Here is a 21,034-nt window from a genome sequence, read left to right as displayed (position 1 = left end):
GGCCTGAAGATAAAACACATTAGTAGAGATGTAAACACTACATGAATGACAAAGATTCAGTTCATTAATAAGATGTAACCATGTTAAACATTTAAGCACCTAATAAAATAGCCTCAAATTATATTGTGAAATTTGATAGAACTACAGAGAGAGATTAATAGGTCTACCGTCTTAGTATAAACAAATTTCAACTTTCTTCTCTTGCTTATTGATAGATGGCTTATTAGCCATCTGTATATATTCTTTGCAGAAATGTCTAAATAAGACCTTGGTCCATTTTTCAATTGGGTTGATGTTTGTTATTTTGTTGAGTTTTAGGAGTCATCCTAATGGGTATGAGGTAGTATCTTATTGTGATTTTGATTTGCATTCCCCTAATGAAAGTGATGTTGAACATTTTTCATGTGTTTAGTAACCATTTGTATATCTTCCTCAGAAAACTGTCTATTCAAGTCCTTTGCCCATTTTTGAATCAGATCGTTTAGTTTTTTGTTTTTGAGTTTTAGGAGTTTTCTATATATTCTGGATATTAATTCCTTATCAGATATGTGATTTGTTAATATTTTTCCCATTCTGTGGGCTTTTTAGTCTATTGATACTATCTTTTGATGTATAACATATCTAACTTTGAAGTGCAACTTATTTTTTTTTTGTTTACTTGTACTTTTGGTGTCAGATCCAAGAATTCATCATCATATCCAATAATGTGAAGATTTCTCCTTATCTTTTTCTCTAAGAGTTTTATAGTTTTAGCTCTTAGGTTTAAATTTTGGCCCATTTCTAGTTAATTTTCATATATGGTGTAAGGTAGGAGTCCAGCTTCATTTTTTTGCATGTGGATATTCAGTTCTCCCAGCACCATTTGTTGAAAAGACTACGGAATAGTCTTGGCACCCTTGTTAAAAATCATTTGACCAGAAGTGCAAAGGTTTTATTTTTGAACTCTCTATTATATTCCATTTGTCTGTATATCTATCTTTATGCCTGTACCACACTGATCTGATCCCTGTAGCTTTGCAGTAAGTTTTGAAAAAAGGAAATGGGAGACCTTCAATTTTGTTCCTCTTTTTCAGTATTGTTTTGGCTATTCAGGGTCCCTTGAGATTCCATTTGATTTTTTAAATTGGTTTTTTATTTCTACAAAAAATGTTACTGGGTTTTTGATAGGGGTTGCAATGAATCTGTAGATCACTTTGGGTACTATTGACATCATAACAATATTAAATTTTCTAATCTGTGACTATAGGATGTCTTTCCATTTACTTGTGGCTTCATTAATTTCTTTCAACAAGACTTTGCATACAATGTTTTATAGTTTTAGTGAACTTGCCTCCTTGATTAAGTTTATTCCTTAGTATTTTATTCTTTTTGATGGTATGATAAATGGAAGTGTTTCCTTCATTTCCTTTCTAGATAATTCATTTTTGTTGGTGATGCATAGAAATGCAACTGATTTTTACATGTTGATTTTGAAACGCAAAACTTTACTGAATTCATTTATTAGTCCTAACAGGTTTTTTGGTGTGTTTGAGTGGGAGGAATCTTTAGAGCTTTCTGTGTATAACATCATATCATCTGCAAACAGAAATAATGTTACTTCTTCCCTCACAATTTAGATGCCTTTTATTTCTTTTCCTTGCCTAATTGCTCTGGCTAGAACTTATAATACTATGTTGAATAAAAGCGGCAAAAGCAGGCATCTTTGTCTTATTTCTGACCTTAGAGGGAAAACTTTCAGTTTTTCAACATTGAGTATATTGATAGCTATGAATTTTTCATATGTGGCCCTTATTATATTGAGGCAATTTTCTTCTGTTCTTAGTTTGTTGAGTGTTTTTAATCATAAAAGGCTGTTGAATTTTCTGAAATGCATCAACCGAGACGATCATGTGGTTTTCTCCCCATTATATTCTTTTTACAAAGCTAAAAACTGAAATGAGAATGAGAAGTTATATATAAAAGAAAGCAAGGAAATGATGAAGACAAGATTCATGCTGATAGTTATCCTGGGATGAGAAGCTGCAATGGTGGAGGAGAGGGAAAAATATATGTAGCATATTTATTGTCAAAATCCTAGTTTTTATTTGGGAGCCAGAGGGGAGTCTATGTTATTATTAAATTGCTAAAAATACCTAACTGTATATTTAACTACATATAATAATATATAACTATAACAATAAAATCAGGCCATATTTGGACTATTTGATGAGTGAATGTCATGAACCAATATTTATGAATTAATATAATTCTGATTCCTGAGTCCTGGGAAAATTTTTAAATCTAAAACTGAAAGTGGGAAAAGCATACTATTTAGCATAAAGGAATTCACCATCAGAAGGACTACAAAGGAAATAATTAAAAATAATCTCTTGAACCCCAAATTCCACTCCTAGGTATTTACCCAAGAGATGTGAAAAAGACAGAACCACAAAAAGAATTGTACAAGAATGTTCATAGCAACTTTATTCCATAGTAGCCCCAAACTAGGAACAACCAAGGTGACCATCAGTAGAATGCATAAACCATTTGTGGTTAGAATATTAATTAATAAGAAAAAGCTACAGATTACTGTCAAATACAAGACTATAGAGGAATTTTGAAAAGATTTTGCTGAATGAAAGCAGCATTATATAAAAAGAATGGGTACTATGTATTCCATTTAAATGAAATTCTAGAACAGGAGGAAAATTCATCTGTGTTATGAAGAATCTGAGCATTAGTTCCCTTGGCAGGATATTAATTGGGAAAGGGTATGAGAGAACTCTCTGGAGTGATAGCAGTGCTCTGTACCTGGGCCAGGATTTAAGTTGTATAGGAGTATCCATTTTTTGGAACTCATCAAATGGTACACTTAAGATTTGTGCATTTCATTGTGTGTAAATCTGACTTCAAAGGAATAACAACAATAAAGAGCCATGAATAAATGTTGAATTCCTGTTACTGTTAATCATATTACTGACATATTTGGGAGGTAGTGTAATGATGTGCCGGAGTCCAGCTCCAGCCGAGGGGTGGGATGCCCGAAGGTGCAGGATGGAGTTGGCGCACGGAGAGACAGGATGCGGAGTCAGTTGGAGGAGGTCTCTCGACAAAGTGCTGATGACATCTTTCTTTATATCATTTTGCACAAGGATATGATTATTTTTTATTTGTTCTTTTGATTAATAAGTATAGGCAAGCTTTTTTTCTTTCTGTTTCTTTCTAATCTATACATGGTTAGCCAAATGTCAAACAGGTGACTTTTCTCTGTTCCTTGACCTAAACTTTTCTTAGCAACATGTACTCTATTGTGTTTCTCATTTCTATGCAAAGTGGTTTCTAAGTAATGCATGTGACCGCAGAAGTATGCAGCATGTAGCAGTGGCTATGGAGTCTATCAGCTCAGGGTGAAATATAGGTCACCCACTGCTACAGTTAGCTAGGCAGGTATTATCATCTATATTTCTAGAAGCTTTAATAAATTTATAATCTATCAAAAACCATAAATTCATATCTTCATCATACACCCCTTCATAGGGCACAGTAGGCAGCAAAATAACTTTCTCTATCTTATCCATATTTCTCTTTCCTTTGGGTGGATACCTTTATATGTGAATCCCACATTTCCTCCTTATGTTTCTTTTTTTTAATAAAATGCTGAAGTAGTAGATAAGATGCAAGGTAAAGATAGAAAGCATGATTTAGTGCTGTAAGAAGGCAAGTGTAGATGATCAGGTCTGTGCCTATAGACTAGGTATTAATCCAAGTTAGACAAGGGCAACAAAACATCCACGGGTGCAGAAGATTTCTCTCACAACACGGGGGGTGAGGTTCTAAGCCTCACCTCTGTTGGCCCCCAGTGTCTCACCTGATGGTCCCCCTGCAACTGGTCTGTCTTAGGTTGTTCCTCCCTTGAGGAATCTTACCCGTCTCTGGCTAACCAGCCATCTTCCGGGGCCACACAGGGAAATGTAAAGCTGGTAAGTGAGAGAGAAGTAATGTTCTTTGAAAAGGTTAGTTTTTCACTTCTTTGCAGATTTATACCCCGTGGCTTCTATGCCCAGCACTTGTCTTGAGGTATCTTTACCACTTGAAAGAGTTATGGTACTTGGTAATTTCACATATGAGGCACGAATTCTAGTAAAGGGCTGCAATTAGGAAGGAAGAAGAAAAGCTATAGAAGTAGCAGATGGAAGAAAACAGGAGAAGATTGATTGTCAGACAGGGTTATTCCATTCAGTAATCTCTCATAACTCTATTTCCTTAATTTTCCTTTATAACTCACCATCACTAATTTCACTAGCATTGTAAGAAAAAAGGGGGCATTCCCATTTAGGTGGAGATGGGGTAGTCAATGTCTGACTAGCTACCTACAGGTTTCGGTATTCCATGCCAAGATTGCCATCTGGTCCCTGCGTGTTCCATTCTTCAGGAGCACTGTCCTGAAAAGCTTCTGGGAAATTTATGTTCTCCTCCTTTCTGTGCTGCTTATCAAAGGTTAACTTAGCTCTTGGCAAAAATACAAGCAAAAGCAAAGCCAGTAGTAAAATGGAGAATAACAAAATCAAGGTGGGTAATAGGGGGAGCCAGCTGTGAAGGCCCCTGCTTTGCGGGGGCCTTCTTCTGGCCTGAGCTTTGCTACACAGCTTGAGTAGCATGACTCCCACCAATGATGTCTGCAAATTAGTCTGAAATGACTAAAAAAAAAAAATAGATGTATTGATCAGTGGATGGAGGATAAAGAGGTGAATAGATATGTGATAAAGTATACATAGCAAAATGTTAAGGGGTAGAATCTAGGTGGTGGGTATATGAGTACTCACTATAAAAGCTTTTAACTTTCTGGTATGTTTGAAAATTTCCATTATGAAATGTAGGAATGGAGAAGAATGTCAATGATATAAACTTGTATTAGGAAATTTATTAAATAACAATACATTCATATAACATAATTAAATACAGTGCAACAATAAAAAACAAATTTTGTTGCTTCAAGGATGTGTGAGAAGGATAAAGTAGAGATGCTTCTGCTTTGTGTGTGTATGTGTGTGTGTGTAATTTATTTCTAGTTTCATACCACTCTGGTCTGAGAAGCTGCTTGATACAATTTCAATCTTTTTGAATTTGAGGCTCTTTTTTGTGGCCTAGTATGTGATCTATTCTGGAAAACATTTTATGTACACTTGAGAAGAATGTGTATCCTGCTACTTTTGGGTGGAATGTTCTGTAGATATCTTTAAGTCCATCTTTTCTAATGTATTGTTCAGTGCCTCTGTTTCCTTACTTATTTTCTGTCTGGTCGATCTGTCTACTGATGTGAGTGGTGTGTTAAAGTCTCCTAATATGAATGTACTGCAGTCTATTTTCCCCTTTAATTCTATTAGGATTTATTTTACATATTTAGGTGCTTCTATATTGGGTGCATAGATATTTATAATGGTTATATCCTCTTGTTGGGCTTCTGCTTTTTATAATTTACATAGAATTATATAGAATTAGTAAAAATATATAGAAATGATATAGAGTTAATAGAATTATTGAAAATTCTATTTTCTTTCTAAGTGTTTATATTACTTGGATAAAAATATAGAGGGAGAATTACAGAAAATTTTCAAAATAAAAGACAATTGATTTTTTTTGTTTGGGAAGCAGTTATATTTACCTAATGTTTATCTAATCAGGTAATCTACTTGATTCTGCAAACTGATTACTATTCCAAAATATAACCAGGTTTGTTTAGAGTTAGGGAAGACTGGACACTATTTTGATAGTGATGGTATTAGTTATCTATTGCTGGGTAACAAAGTACCACAAACTTAGTGGCTTAAAACAAATGGATTTACTATCTCGCGGTTTCTGTGTCAGGAATGAGGCATCAGCTGGATCCTCTGCTTCAGTGTCTCTCATAAGGCTGCAAGCAAGGTGTCAGCTGGGGCTGGAGTTTCATCTGAAAGCTCAACTGTGGAAGCTTCACAGTTCACTCATGTGGTAGCTGGTAGGATTCAGTTCCTTTTGAGTTGTTGCAATGAGGGACTCAGTTCCTAGCTGGCTGTTGGCCAGAGGATTCCCTCAGTTCTTTGCCACACAAGCTTTCCTAAGACGGCAAATTGTTTCATCAAAGCCATCAGGGACAGAGTTTGCTAGCAAGACAGAAGTTACAATCTGATGTAATGCAATCACAGAAGTGACATTCATTATCTTTGCCATATTCAATTGGTTAGAAAAACATCATAATTCCCACCCACAGTCAAGGGGAGGAAATTACATGGGAGCATGAACACTAATCAGAGGGGATCATAGAGGGCATCTTAGAGTCTGTTTGCCACACTGTCTGTCTACTTGAGTCTACCAACCACATTCTAGGTATCATATGAACAGCAGAAACCAGGAATTCTGGTTGAAAATTCTTGATCCACAGAGAAAACCCTAGACTCTCAACAGAATGCTTAACTTTTTTCAGATTTCACACCAACAGAAAGAAAAGTTCCTTGAAGTAGAAAAAAATAATTCTGTAGGCAATCAGATGGTGCACTTTTAGGAGCTGTCACACAATCAATCACTAATATGTCAATGCTATCTCCTAAGTCTCTTTCAAACTCGCATCCTCCTCTCTATTTCCTCTGCTATTTCCTGGTTCAAGCCCTGTAAAGAACAGCCTCCTCACTCATCTTCATGCCTCCAGGCTTGTGTCTCTGCTATCTGCCCTCCCCCAGTTATAGGAGTGATTTTTCCAACATGCATTTCTGATCATATCCTAGGCTTGAAATCCGTCAGTGATTCCTTTTACCTTTGGAACAAGTTCTAAGGTTCTTGTTCATAATCTGGCTCCTACCCAACTGTCCATTCCCATCTCCCAGAATTCCCTGTTTTTGCAATTCAGGCTCTAGCAATATGCAGTCACCTACATTTTTCCAAGAAGCACAAAGCTTTTCAGGCTACCATGCCTTTGGTTATATTTTCCCTAAAGCCTAATATGCTTGTTCCTATTATGTACTGTTCAACTTTTAGTCAAAATGTCATTATGTAGTGGGTCAAAAGCTAGGTCCAGGTAAAGATGATGTTTGAACACATGCATGTAATTTTGCTCCTTCCAAAATTCCATTAAAGCCACCATTAAGGATTTTTTATTAGAAAGGCATAAATCAACAGGATGAGGAATCTACCAACTTTGCTGTAAGTATGTATGATGTAGAGACAGAGCAGAAATTCTGGTTGAACATTCCTAGTCCTTGGAGAAATTCCTAGACTCTGATAGATAAAAGTAACAAAATTGTGAAAGCTGGAAAACAGAGAGATAAGCAGTCACCGATAAAACAAATGTAAGACATTAAAATCCTGTCTTGGCAGTGGGGAAGCAAAGAGTTTCTAGAAGGGAGGAAGGGATATATCATATACAAAGGATTAAAATCTAAATGACCTTAGGCTTTTCAAGAGTAAGCCTAGAGGCCAGAAGACCAAGGAGCAATGCCTTCGAAAGTTTAAAGGAAAATTATTTCAAAACTAGAATTTTGTACCAAGCCAAATCAACAATTCATGTGAGAAGAAAAAATGATACCCAGATATGAAAGGTCTAAAAAAAATTTACCTCCTACTAATTGTTTTTAGGAAGCTGATGGAGGATGTGCTCCATCAAAACAAAGGAGTAGCTAGAAAGAAGGATGTGCAAGATATAAGGAGCAACATAGGCCAGCTGCAAAGGACTGAGGGTAAAGGGGATTGCAGGATGCCTTTGATTTACCTCAGATAGGAGCAGGTCAGAGGCTTCAGAAAGACTCCCTGAAAGGAGATTTAGAGTTGAGTTAGTGGTAAGCATAGAAAAAACTAAGGCATCAAGCAAACAAAGGGTGATTATTAATTATTAATTCCATGGAAAACAAAAGTTATTCAAGAAAGTAAAGTGATATTAGGTCACCACACACCACATTGTAAACTGTGTTTGTATAGTGTCTGCTCTGGGACAGAACCGTTTTGCATAATGCTCACAATTCACAATCTCTAGGAAGAAATCTGTGGTGTCCTGAAAATCTTGTACTTCAAAGAGAAAAAACAACCTTTGATGTGATTAAGACTTAATCGGGACACTGGCTCCCAGACACCAGTGGTCATGAGCAGTTTCCATGGGCCCCTGACCCAAAGAGTGAGCCCCCACAGTGTCTGTACCTTGAGCACAAGTGTAATTGCCTGCCATCCCCAACTAAATTTTATGATCTCACAGTTCCTGAGGGCAGACTCTGATATGGTGCCTCTTATAGGGCTGAGCACATAGCAGTTGTTCAAAAAAGCTCTGCTTGACATAACTGTTCCAGAATGACATTCTGTAAAGTGCTGATATCATACCTTTGATAGGATGGGATATTAATTACTTTTATGGAATACAACCTTAATTAACTAGTTTACCAGGATAGTGCATGGTCAGGGTCTTTGAGGGCAGCTCCAACTGATGAGTCACCATCTCATGGTTTCGCTCTTGAGGGACCCAAACAAGGGGATAGTTTAGCTGAGCTGGGGGAGGCTGGGTGTAGGAAGAGATTCTGTGGTCCAGGAAAGGAGGAGGTAAACTTAGATGGCAGGGAGACTGTCCTTGGGTTAAGATAATGCCACCCTGCAGGTAGGGCCCGCCACTCTCTTAGTCTTTTTCTCATCAAAAGTTCTCAATTAAAAATTTAAATTATGATGTTGCTCCGGGAGGAGGGGGTTCCCTTCTCCGGGCAAGTTCACTATGAATTCTATGAAACAGAATAATGACAATGGAGTGTTAGGGTTAAAAGGGGCTCATACCAAGGTTTATTCTCCCAGCGATCACCTGGCTATGTACAAGCGGCAAGCCTGTTTCCATCTCTGGCCCAACTACAGCCTCTGCTCTTCCCCCTTCCTAGCACCGGGGCTCTGTGGCTCCCCCTCCTGCTTCCTCTCTCCTCCACTCCCGCCGCTCCTCCCTTCCCGCCCCTACCACCAGGAGGAATTCTGCCGCAGGTCTCTATGGTGACTGCGGACACCCAGCCATCTGCGTCCAGGCGCTTGTGCGTTTCCTCTCCACCCCTCCCCTAGGCTGGTACTTCGCGGGCTGACAGTTCGCTCCTGGCGGCTCTATCACTGGTAGGCATCCTGCCGCACACGGGTATGAAGCAGGCTCTTTTAGGTATACAATGGGCAATATTAGAATCGGGGGAGTTGAAAATCCTGGGCATGAAACTTCTTTTTTCTCTACATATGATTTTTACCAAAGAAATCAATGATAGAATGGCCCGATAAAATACCATGTGCCCAGTTAAATCTGGATAAGCAACAAATAATTTTTAAATATAGATATGTTCCAAATAGGGCATGGGATTTATACTAAGAAATTTATTTGTCATTTATCTGGAATTCAAATTTAACTGGACTTCCTGTATTTTTATTTGCTAAATCTGGCAGTGTTAGTGAGGTATAGGATTCATTTAATGGAAATCTACATTACAGCTAACTTCAATGGAAATACCCTTAAAAAGACACAGCCTTTAATTTATCCACACACACAGCTGACTACAAAATGCAGAAAATAATTCTTCTTTTAATATGATTCATGTTATATTAATGGCTTTCAGGTCAAACTCAGATTCACAGCTACAAGCCCCATTAGCTAGTTTTATCTGTGTACTCATAGGGGCCTCCTGTGTGATGATTTGGGTTTGATCGAAGCATTAGAAGCCGTGTCTCTTGAAGTACTTGGCTCGTGCAAGGACATCATTGCAGAAGTCGCAGCTCAGGTCCTGGCTGCTTCTGATGTAACCAGCACCTCCCACGTAGGCACAGAGTCCACCTGGAATTTGTGAGATTGGTTAGTACTGACCCCACAGCCCATCACTGCTTCTGCATGCTCAGCAGTTAACTTAGATTCTCCTTCTTCATTACCTATCAAGAGGCAGCTGAGGTTTGGGGGAATCTGGTACAATGTATTTCTTCTGTCCCTGTTATTTCCATGTTGTGAAACCACTGCCGCTTGGGTTACACCTACCTCTCAGGCACTGGTCAGGGGACCAGGCTGGGAACTTCCTCTGGATTTCTTTGATTTTTACAGTCAGAACCTCAGTTATCTGGAAAATCTGGGACTCGCTGATCCAGGTTGTAGGAGCATAAAGGGCAGGCTCCTAGGGAGAGGGACACAGAGGACATGGCAGGTGAGGCAGGTGAGGGGTGATGTGGCTTCACAGGGTGAGCTTTGCCTTTTCATTTCTCTCCTTTTTCTCTCCACCTTTGCTGGAACCAGTGTCACCTCTAATCTCCCTGGGGATAAAAAGTAAGGCTACGAGCTTTGGGCAAAGGAAGGGACAGGCAGACATTTCACGGCTGCTTCCGTGTAATGGAGAGAGGTGGCGTCAGAAGTCAAAGGGGACAGAGGCAGCGTTAGGTACAAGCCTGATGCCCCCGCTTGGCACTGCACATGCAAACTCTTCAAACAGGTCACAAAGGAGTTTTCCGTCTGTACTTGTAGTTCTCCTTCCAAATAATCTGAATGCCTAAAGACACTTCTAACTTTTCCTATATACCTTTGGTATCTTGTAGATTCTCATCCCAGATAGGTTTCGCCATATTTGGGAGAAATGTCTGACTCTGGGGAGTTTTTTCTTCATCTTCAAAGGAGATAGACTCATCCTTTTCCCAAGAATGAGATTTCACAAAAGAGGCCAAACAGGGCAGCAAAAAATGATGCTGGTGCTCACATGGCCAGTGTTGTGCTTGTTCCCCATCCTGCGATTCCTGGCTGCAGTCTCCTCCTAAATGCACTTCCTCTCTTGTAAAGGATGGATTACATCCTTCTCCCACACCCCATCTTATCAGGTTGTTGTCTGGGTTCCCAAATCAAAATAACATAAAGTATTTGAAAGTGCTTTTAAATTTTTTGTAATACTATGTAATTTACACTTTACAAATTATTAATTTAATGCAATTTTTAATTACAATTTAGGTAATGCATACTAAGTATTAATGGGAAGCCAATTTAAAGATCATGGAGGAATAAATTTTCCTTAAAGTTTAAAGATGACCACAGTACTTACAGTTTTCTCAACAACTCCAAAAAGCAGTGTGAAATGCAACAGAAAAAACTCACAGCCTCGTTGTCTCCTTTGCCATCACTGATTCCCCCAGAGCAGAGTTAATTCAACAGTAGGGTCAGTGCCCAATTCCCTGGATGTCTTTATCAGACAAGTGAAACCAAGTGCAATTAGTGCAAAAATAAAACTTGATCTTCAGAACTAAGGTTCATGTAGGAAGAAGACAAGGGAAAAGGAACTCAGTATTTGTTGAGAATCTACCAGATACCAAGTACTTTTTCACATTATTTCAATGAATCTTCATAACAATGAGGAGGGCACTTTATAGGTGAGAAAACTGAGACCCAGAGAGGTTAAATGATTTATCCAAGGTCACACAGTTACAAAACAACAGAGCAAGGATTCAGTCTATGATCCTTCTCCTAGGAGCACAACTGCCTTATTGGAAATCCAGACTAGGGTACCATGGATGATATCCTGGAAATGCAGCATCATTTGCTTATAGTGGCTCAAAACAGAGCAGAAATGTTGCTGCCCATATCCCTCAGGCAGAGTCATGGCTCTCACAACTCTGGGGAGCACCTTTCACTCTGTGCTCTATGCATCTGTGTTCCAGGGGTACCATCAACAACAATAAATGTCAAGGTGTCCCCTTAGAGTTGTGCCATGCAGCACAATGGCCTCATGCCATAACTTATGGATGGTTACCTGCACCACACCGATTCCACTGTCCACGTTGCCCACATTGAGCAGAACATTGCCACCATGAGACTCCCTGGATAGGACACCAGCGATCACTGCAGGATCTATGCAGTACTTTTGGCCAACGGTCTGTATCATGGGTTGATATGTCAGTAGGACTGGCATGTCTATTTCAGCCAGTCTTTCAGAAGCACGAACTCCTAAAGCAAACACAGAAGGAAAGAGGAGGCTTGGTGGGACTTACACTGAAATGGGAGACCACAAGGATAGGGAAAACAGACTCCAAAGATCTGGGCAGCAGTCTAGGACTAGAATGGCTGTATTTCAGAAATGTATTTTAGAAATCCCTAGTGGCCATTCCTAGACCTCAGATTATGATTCTCCTCTAAGTCTGAGCTGGCATCCTCTGAGACAGTGTCCTTTGGGGCTGCCAGTGCCCCTGGGCTGGGCTTGCAGGGGCTGCTCTGACCACCCTGGAAAATTCCATGGGCACAGACACCAGAGGCCCCATCCTAAGCACTCCAGAGTTAGCCAGTAAAATGTGCCTGCCCCTTAGCTATCAGTCCTCAGAAAGCTTCCCTGACAGGTTTGCTCACTCTTTTACCTACCTTTCCACATTTAAGTGTCTCCCAGGAATCATGTGAGCTCTAACTTTTATGAAATAATAAGACTGTCAGGCCGAATGAAAATCAATACTGATTCATCTGGCTGGTCCACTTACCTTCTCATGGTAAATTCTAAAAACCAAGAATTTTTATGGTTTTAAAAGCACTTTTATCTACATCATATCAACCAGCGTTTATGACACGGTAAAGTAAGTCCTGTTATTTGTCTTTCCACAGCAGCTCAGAGGAGCTCGACGTGTTGAAGAACCAGAGCCAGACCTCAGACAAGACCTTTGGGCTGTGCGCCTGGTGCTCTTCCCACCCTTGGGGAAGCTGTGGGAAACAGCAGGCTCCAAAAGGTTATGTCAAGAGGATCAGACTGGTGGGGAGCGGTGGGAGACATGGGTGCGGGGTATCAAGGAAAGGGTCAAAATCCTGCCAAAGCCACCTTTGCCACAGGAAGTCACTATTCGAGAGAAAGAGAAAGAAGGGGAGGGCAAGGTGGACGACAATTTTATAATTACCACAGAAGTTCAGGCCCTGAAGTCTTCCAGTCCCACAAGACGCCCCGGGGGTGTCAAAGGTTCGGATATTTCCATAGCATCCCCAGTTGCTGCTTTCAGATGAGTCTACAAATTGAGAAAATTTCAACCTAAGGCATTGAACTAGAATAGTTCTGATCATCCTTCTGTCCATGAAGGCAGAAGCATTAGGAAAAATAACTTGGCTAAAATAAAAAAACAACAATATCACTCTGAAATTGAAACACTTTTGAAATTCACAGTATTGTCACAAAGAAATTACCGTGCAAACCTCTCTGATACTACATTCTCACCTCCTACCCTGCAGACAGGAAGAACTGCTGCAACTGCTACAGCGTGCAAAGCTCTGGGGCTGTCCAGTGCTCTTGGGTCAGTGAGGTTACCCGTTCCCTGAAAACAAGTCTTCCTCTCATATTGTCTGTGACCTCTCCACACTTCAGCAGAGACTCCTGACTCACTGGTCTGGTGAGACATTTATGTTTGCTCTGGAGGAACACGTATGAAAGCTCCCTGGGATCTTACCGCAGACGCCAAGTGAAGGCGGTGCTCATAAACTGGGGCTTGGAGGTGGCTTCTCCTGTCCTCGGGTGCTCTTCCTACATGCGTGTCTGAGACAGCAAAGCCGGGTAGAACACGTGGTGAGGCCCGGGACCAAGGCTGCCCGGGCAGGGGGGGCGGGAGCTCCTTTTCTGCACTCACCCCTTTCTCTCTGTGCCCTCCATCTCTCTGCTTGCCTACTGGGCCATTCCAGTCACTGAAGGGGAGAAGTGGTCTCACTGTTTCACTACTGTGGGATTCCACAAAGGCCACGGAGGAGGCCGTCATTCTCAAGTCATTATAATTCACACCAGGAGGGTGGTTGAGCCAGTAACAAATACCTATGGTGGCAGAAAATTGCTGCTCAAGAGAAACATCACAAGCCCGAAGGACTTCTCATTAGATTATTCTTTTCTATTTATTTTATTATTTGACTGAAGTAGGTTATATAATCAAATCTTAATGATTTTCTGGTCTTTGTAAACATGTCTATTGCATATCATCATATGTGTACTGTATGCTTTTGTAAATGCATTTTAAGATTCTACTTTCTGAGAACCTCAGGTTAACATCTGAAAATACTAGTGTTTTGGAGTAAATACTTCTATTTTATTAACTTTTGATAAATAACCTGAGAGAAATGAAATGAAAGGACCTAGTTGTGTATGGGTATGCTAAAAATTAAATGAGCCAGGGTGTCCTTTTTTATTTTTTGATCAGTACTTTTATCTTTGTAATCAAATAGTAATTGGTCACTCTCAGTCCCTGTCCTCTAGCCTTTCTCTGACCATATTTTATGCTCCTCAGATTCCCCTATATTCCCAAAGTTCCTTTTAGGAGTTTTTAAATATTTCTTGAAAGAGTCGGTCAACGAATGGATGAGTTTAAAACCAACCTCATCTGACAAATTTTTAGACCATAGATCCAGGAAAATATTTGCGTCTCTTGAGAAACTAGCTTCTTCCTTTTATTTATCAAAAACCATATCCTTTCCCTTTTTGCCCCAACTACAAGAATCCTTAGGATGGAATCTGAAATTCAAGCATGGCAACTGTGTCTTGTTTGTGGTTATGTCCATGGTTAACTATATCAGTGGTCAACTAGTCACATCTCCTTGATCCCCTTGATGCTGGTTTCCTATCTGAATTACATTAGTCTTATTGTTACAGCAAGCCATCACAATCCTTCTATGGGAGTATCTAGTCTATTAATAAATTCAGTGAGTCCTTTTGATAAAAGAGTTTTTATAGAGGAACAATGCACAGTTATCAACGTTATCAATATTTAAAGTCTGCCTCAAGCAACATTGTTTGAAGCTTACCTTACAGTCTGGAGAACCACCCCAACTTTTGTGGGGTGTCCAGAAAGAGACTACTTGTCAGGTACTACTACTAACTCCAGTTTTTGTGGGACAGCTTAGGAGAAATAGAACATTTTATCATAACAGGATTATCCTTCTGTTCCTATGCTTATCCTTCCTACCTCCAAGATGACTTGAGAAAAATGAAATATACCCACCAATAAAGGCAAGGAGGCCCAGAAGCAGCCACAGAATAGACATACTGATGGTCTGGCGCTATGGGTCCTAAAATGATTAAAACAGAAATTAGTTCGAAGACGTGAAAATATCAGTCATCATCATAACAACATGTAATGTTCTATAAAAATGTGTAAAAAAAAGAAAGGAACAAGCTTCCCCATGTTTGGACTAAGAAAGGTAATTAATGGAATCAATGAAAAAAGTAAAAAGTATGTGCTCCATCCATCCTTTCCATTAGCATAAAAGTGACAAGATTCCTGCTCACCCACAGGGACTCACCACACTGTCCAGTTACCATAGGGTAATTATTTAAGAAACCAAGATATTTTGAATCTCGACTCTGAGGAGCTTAGTACCCTGACTCCAGATCCTGAAAAGCACATTTCTGATGCAAACACTTTATCCAAAAGGTTTTTTTTAATCAAAAGATAGTTCTCGAAGGAGAATATTTTTTCTTTAAAAAAAATATTTTTATTAAGGTACCATTGATATACAATTTTATGTAGATTTTCCATGAGCAACATATGGATACTACATTCACCCATATTATCAACTACCCCCACACATCCCATTGCAGTCATTGTCCATCAGCATAGTAAGATGCTATAGAGTCATTACTTGTCTTCTCTGTGCTACACTGCCTTCCCCGTGCACCCCACCTACATTATGTGTGTTAATCATAATGGCCTTTAATCCCCTCTCCCTCCCCCTCCCCACGTGCCATCCCAACCCCTCCCCTTTGGTAACTGCTAGTCCTCGAAGGAGAATTTTGTATTAGTGTTTCTCTTAGTTTGAGTTCTTTTTTTCTTCAGATTAGAGGAGTGGTTATACTTTCCTCTGTGCCTTGGAGCAAATTCTTTGCTTTGGATGGAGAAGCAGCTGGTGGATGGTTCCCACTGCTGTGACCTCCAAGCCTGGGAGTCTGACCCCCATGGCCATCTTGAGTCATGTTCCCATTCTCCCTCTGTAAAACTCCTGTGCAAGAAAAACCTGAGCAGAGCCCATGGGGGAAGGAGAGAGAGGCCATTCCCATCAGCAGTCAGATCCCCAGGACATCAGGGCATGGGCAGGTCCAGGATCGAGCTCATAAGGGGCCCGCTAGACCAGGAACTCACGACTTGTCACCACCAAGCACCTGCTATTCTAGTGGCTCTCATGTACTTTCTTTCTCACCCCAAGCATTCCTCTAATCACCTTCCATGTGTACAAAGGGCCCTGGTTCCCCAGCTAGCTACCAAACCAACACACTAGTGCCTCCTGGAGTAGTGGTCAGTTGACCCCAGGGAGCCCCACCTCCCTGCAGCCCCTTACACCATGGCATGGCCCAGCCCCTTCCCCTTGGGCCGCTGAGCCTGGCTACCTATCATTTACTCATGTTCCTAGCAGGAACGTGCATATAAAAATGGCACTGGACACTCTCCAGAACTCTTCTCATCTCTTTGGTTTTAAGGTTGTTCTGAGGGCTGCTTGCTTCCAGACACCCCGGGACAGATAATGTCTCCAGATGCAAGGGAAGTATTAAGGAAGTCATTTAAATTGAGTTTTCTCATACCAAGGGGTTTGCATGCCCCTCAGACACAGCCACACTCTTTGTTTCTCTTCCCTACAACATCGGAATGGTCTCCCTGACTCCCCTTAGTTGAGCAGCGAATGTTATGCTCAGTCCTAACACTGGAAAGAGACAGGAACTTGGATTCTCGCTGTGTCTGCAGAAACTCAGGTTCAGTCATGTAAAGGAATCATTTATTCACCCACTGAGACCCCAGCACTGGATGGGAGAGGACCCGCAGTCCCAGGAAAAAGAATGACATACGAGTCACTTAGGTACAGGAAAACTCAGTCTCGTGAAAGCTGATCTTACCAGAGGCTTCCCACTGCCTTTATGGAAAGAACTCTGCTGAAAAACACTGCTTGCATGCAGAGGCTAAACCCAGGGCATTTTACTGTTTTTGCTCCTTTTCCAAGGAACAAAAATACTTCCTTCTTGGAAACCCAAATGGAAGGACTTAGTTTTTATTGCCACATGAAAGCTGCCTCATTCTCCAGGCATGGAACTAAGTATCTGTTGAGCAAGCACTTGAATGAAAACAGCCCATGTAAATACACAAGGCAATTACTTAGAAGCACAGTTACTTTCTGTCATTTTTTTCAATTAGGTCAGGAAAGAGCAAGAAGTGACAATGGAAATAAATACAGCAAATTGAAGCAACCCAAACTCTGTGACCCAAAAGTACTCTAGAGAAGGGCTTATTGAAGCAACTGGGGTATGCTCAGGGAGTGTCTGTCAGTTACCTGTGACGCAACTGTTAATGCCCGTGTGGCTCTCTAAACTCCAAACTATTATTAGAATGTCAAGCCAACGCAGTCCCGCGCTCTTGAAGACGAGCCCAGTATCTGTGGTGTATCCCTCTTCTCCCTTCCTGGAGAGAAACGCCGTGATGAGCAGTACAGGGGTGTCAGCACGCTGGACAGCCGGCCTGCCGGGCACCCCGTCACGGCAAGGTCAAGTCCCTGGCAGCTCTACCCACCCTCTGTCCACTGAAGCCTTTGAAATTCCCAAAGCATTGTTTAGATTTATAAAGCATAGTGGACCGTTTCTTCCTCCCTTACACAATTTTTATAGAAAAGGTAGAAACAAAGGTCTTGGGTCTTTGTAGTTCTCTCCTGTAGACCTCCAGTGCCTTTTCCATGAAAGCTGCCCCAGATTTTGCCATCAACTACAGCCATCCCAGGTCCTTAGGGCCCTCCAGCCAGCCTGAAACGTGCTGTGTTAATCCCCTGCAGTGCTGGGAGGCAGAGGGGGCCTGCCCCATCGTGGCTGCTGCGTGATCCTGGAGCGAGAGAACTGCTCTGCACGTTTGCATCAGGTGGGCCTCCCGCTTCACTTTGTATCTTTGCTAACTCCTCTCTCCCTCCTGCTTGCTCCCTGTGGGCTGATGGCCTTTCCAGGAGCATCTTATCATTGTCTCATGCCTTCCTGCTGTCCTAGCCTTCCGTCCATCCTCACACACAGCCACACCCCAGCCCATTGCCTCGCAGACTGCTATGCGGCAACAGCCCTTAAACTAAAACAATAGCAATGACAGTCACAGAAATATAAAATGTTTCTGCCACTGGGATCATGTTTTCTTGAAAATATCTAACTTTTTAGAGTGAAATCTAAGGCTCCTTTTAAATTCACTCTGTGCAGAGCTGCATTTTCACATGGCCTGTGAAAATACACACACGCCAAATTTGGATAGCAAGCAATGAAGAGCTCAGAGGTTTGATTGTGAGCCTTCACTCTGCAAACGCTTTCCTTACCAAGAGAGACATAGAAGAGAGTTCCCTCTCTCCTCCCTCTGCCCATCTGGGATTCCCAGAGCTGAGAACTCCAGGAAAGTGCCTTTCCTGATGCTGGCGACTGTCCCAGGAACATCCTATTCTGAATGCAGAGCAAATCAAAGCCACCGTGGCCTCTCTGTCCCATCCAAGCCTCTTGGAGCTTGTCTTTCCTTTTCTCTGTCAAGCTTAAATTGATAGGCAGGTTGGCCTTAGTCTCAGCTTCTAGAACAAATATGACTGTTATAGGACCATCACTTAAAGTTTATGAGGTTAATGGAATCTTGGCGGGAGTGTGGGTGGAGAGATCACCATCTGGCAAAATACAAACACCTCATTCCATTCTTCTGCTTTGGATTCATAAAAAAAAAATCCCTTTTGGCCTATTACAGCTTCTGCTAAAAGCACATATATTTCTCTTCTCCTATGCTTTGTTTTGCCCATGCCCATAAATCCCAAAAGAACTACATACTTGCATTAAAAGAGACCTGAATTTTTATAAGTATCATAATGAATAGGAAAAAATTCATTCTATCATCTGCATAATCTTTTGTAACTTGGGGTTTCCTTACAAGGCCCTTAAGTTTTTTCTGACTCCAACCTCTCTTGTTTACTGAGCCCCAAAGATACTCATTATCAATCCACCACCATAGACTGGATTTTTCATTCTAAATAAGCCTAGACAGAAACTGTACCCCTCTGTCTTACACTCACCTGTCTTCAGTTAGCTCTTGTCCTTAGAGGCAGTCTGCCCACAATGCTTTATATAGAGTCCCTGTCCTTCTTCCTCTTTTAAAAAGTATTGACTTCATCCTATTATAAAAAGGTTTATGGCTAAGTCTTACAAATTATGGTAATAATCATAATAATTACAAATACTTTGAACTTATATGGGCCCTTTTATTCAAGCATGTCCTGGGACTTGACGAACATTAACCAATTAGTTCCTTACCTCACATTAGAGGGCAAAGCATAATAGGAGGTTTGCTTGGACACTTCCGGGTCCAACGCTTGTTTTTATTTGCACCAGTTTCTGGGAATGGAGTCAGGGAAGGAAGGAAGGACAGGAGGAAGGAGAGGAGGGAGGGAGGAAGGAGGAAAAGGGAGGGAGGAAGGGAGGATGGGAGGGAGGAAATTTAATTTGGAGTGTCGAGAATGTGTTCTAGGTCTGTATTGCTGGCAACAGAGCCACACCTTAGGCTGGATGATGCTCTTGTATATATATACATTTGTTACCTGTCTGGTTCCTAAATGTCTACCTCCATAAATACTTTGAGAGAGTTTATATGAAGTTTCCAGGAAGGACTCTTTGCCCCACATTGCCGAAGCATGAGTTTCTAACTAAAAGAGGGTGCCCCTCTATCACCACACCCTACATTCCAGCTTTTCTAAAGCACTTGGTTTCCCCCAACACAGCCCCATTATTTGCTCTGTACCTTTGTACAGGCTCTTCCCTCTGGCTGAAATGTCCTGAGGGATAGGGAGTGTGTCATTTGCTTCATAACCCCAACACCTAACACCTGCCTGACACATGAGATACTAAAGAAAACCCATGGAATAAATGTCTTGCTCAATGGCTGACTTGTTAATGACCCATCTCCCCTGCATCCCCTGCCTTCTTCCCTGACCCTGCTCAACCACAGCTAGAATGTAGCTCTGAGCAGGGAACTTGGCTGCTTCATTTATGATGATTCCTCTGAGCCAGATCAGAGTCAGGCACATTGTAGGTGTTTGGTAAGTATATGTTGAATCAGTCAAATGCATGAAGAATTCCTACAACCTCACCGGCAAGATTAAGGCTGGCTCCCCAAGGCAGGTCCCAGGGTGGGCTCACGTGTCCTCATGTTCCGTGCTGCCCTGTGTATATTTCCATCACAGCACCTGGGTCACTTTTTTTGTTTTCTTTTGTCAGTCTGAAAACAACTTGGGGTAAAAATGAGGTCTTTCTTCCTGCATCCCTGAGATGGCACAAAGAGGGATTCAAGAAACATTTATGGAATGAATAAATGCTTGAATTAAAAGATTACAACTTGGGAGTCAGTGACTTGGCACCTGCAACTAAGACTTTGGGAATTAGGAGGCTGCTGTTCTCTACCAGTGACCGAGATGGTGAGGTTGCAAGCAGGCAGGGGCACTGTGAGCAAGACCTAGAGACCCAGGAGGTTCCCAAGCTTTAAATTTCAGAGAAGGGTGTGAGAATGCTGGTCTCTTCAGAGTTCGAATAAAAAGCAGAGGAGTAATGTGCCCTATTAAAAACCAGACCCCTACCAAAAATTGGAAGCCCTGCTCTTTGTCTACCAAGGACCAGCTTGCCCACACTGGCAACTAAAATACGTTCCAGTGTGAGGAGATCTGGGTATGTCCTGGCCCCATCCGAAAAGCCCCAGGTCGTCAGGGCTGACCAAATCCTTCAGTAAGGGCCCATGCTGGTGTCCTGGAAGGTTCTGCCCAGCCGGCGGTTGGCATGTCGCCCAGCAACAGCCTCACAAAAACGATGCTCACACAGGTCCTAAGCCTTGTTCAGGCCTCAGCCAGTCCCCATACGGACAGCCTCCCTTTCAAAGACCTGATGTACGTCCAGCTGGGACCGTGCCAGAGGTTTTGAAAAGGATGCTTGTTGCACCTGGACTGAATAGAAACTAAATAGAGATTAAACAGAAACAGGTCTTCTAAATAGAAACATTCCCTGCCATGCCCCCAGAGCCAGGCAAACACTGAATGCTCTCTACAATTCTGACACCAATTCTCAGGTGGCTTTTTATTTCACACCAGGCA

At 41.4% G+C, this 21,034-nt stretch overlaps 1 protein-coding gene across 1 annotated transcript; it reads right to left on the bottom strand.

The window, feature by feature from the left end:
- Positions 1 to 9,509: 9,509 nt before the first annotated feature.
- On the bottom strand, positions 9,510 to 18,994 carry LYG1 (lysozyme g1). The gene is made up of 7 exons (XM_036994592.2): positions 18,974 to 18,994; positions 17,231 to 17,358; positions 14,917 to 14,983; positions 12,844 to 12,948; positions 11,721 to 11,914; positions 9,974 to 10,106; positions 9,510 to 9,778 (listed from the first exon to the last, which is right to left on the bottom strand). The coding sequence occupies exons 3-7, from the start codon at positions 14,957 to 14,959 to the stop codon at positions 9,660 to 9,662; spliced, it is 594 nt and encodes a 197-aa protein (XP_036850487.1). The 5' UTR covers positions 14,960 to 14,983; positions 17,231 to 17,358; positions 18,974 to 18,994; the 3' UTR covers positions 9,510 to 9,659.
- Between the last annotated feature and the right edge of the window lie 2,040 nt (positions 18,995 to 21,034).

The sequence above is a fragment of the Manis javanica genome, chromosome 1, assembly GCF_040802235.1.
Source record: "Manis javanica isolate MJ-LG chromosome 1, MJ_LKY, whole genome shotgun sequence".
Lineage (NCBI taxonomy): Eukaryota > Metazoa > Chordata > Mammalia > Pholidota > Manidae > Manis > Manis javanica.
Note: the sequence above shows the minus strand (reverse complement) of the source record. Positions and strands in the feature narration are given on the sequence as shown.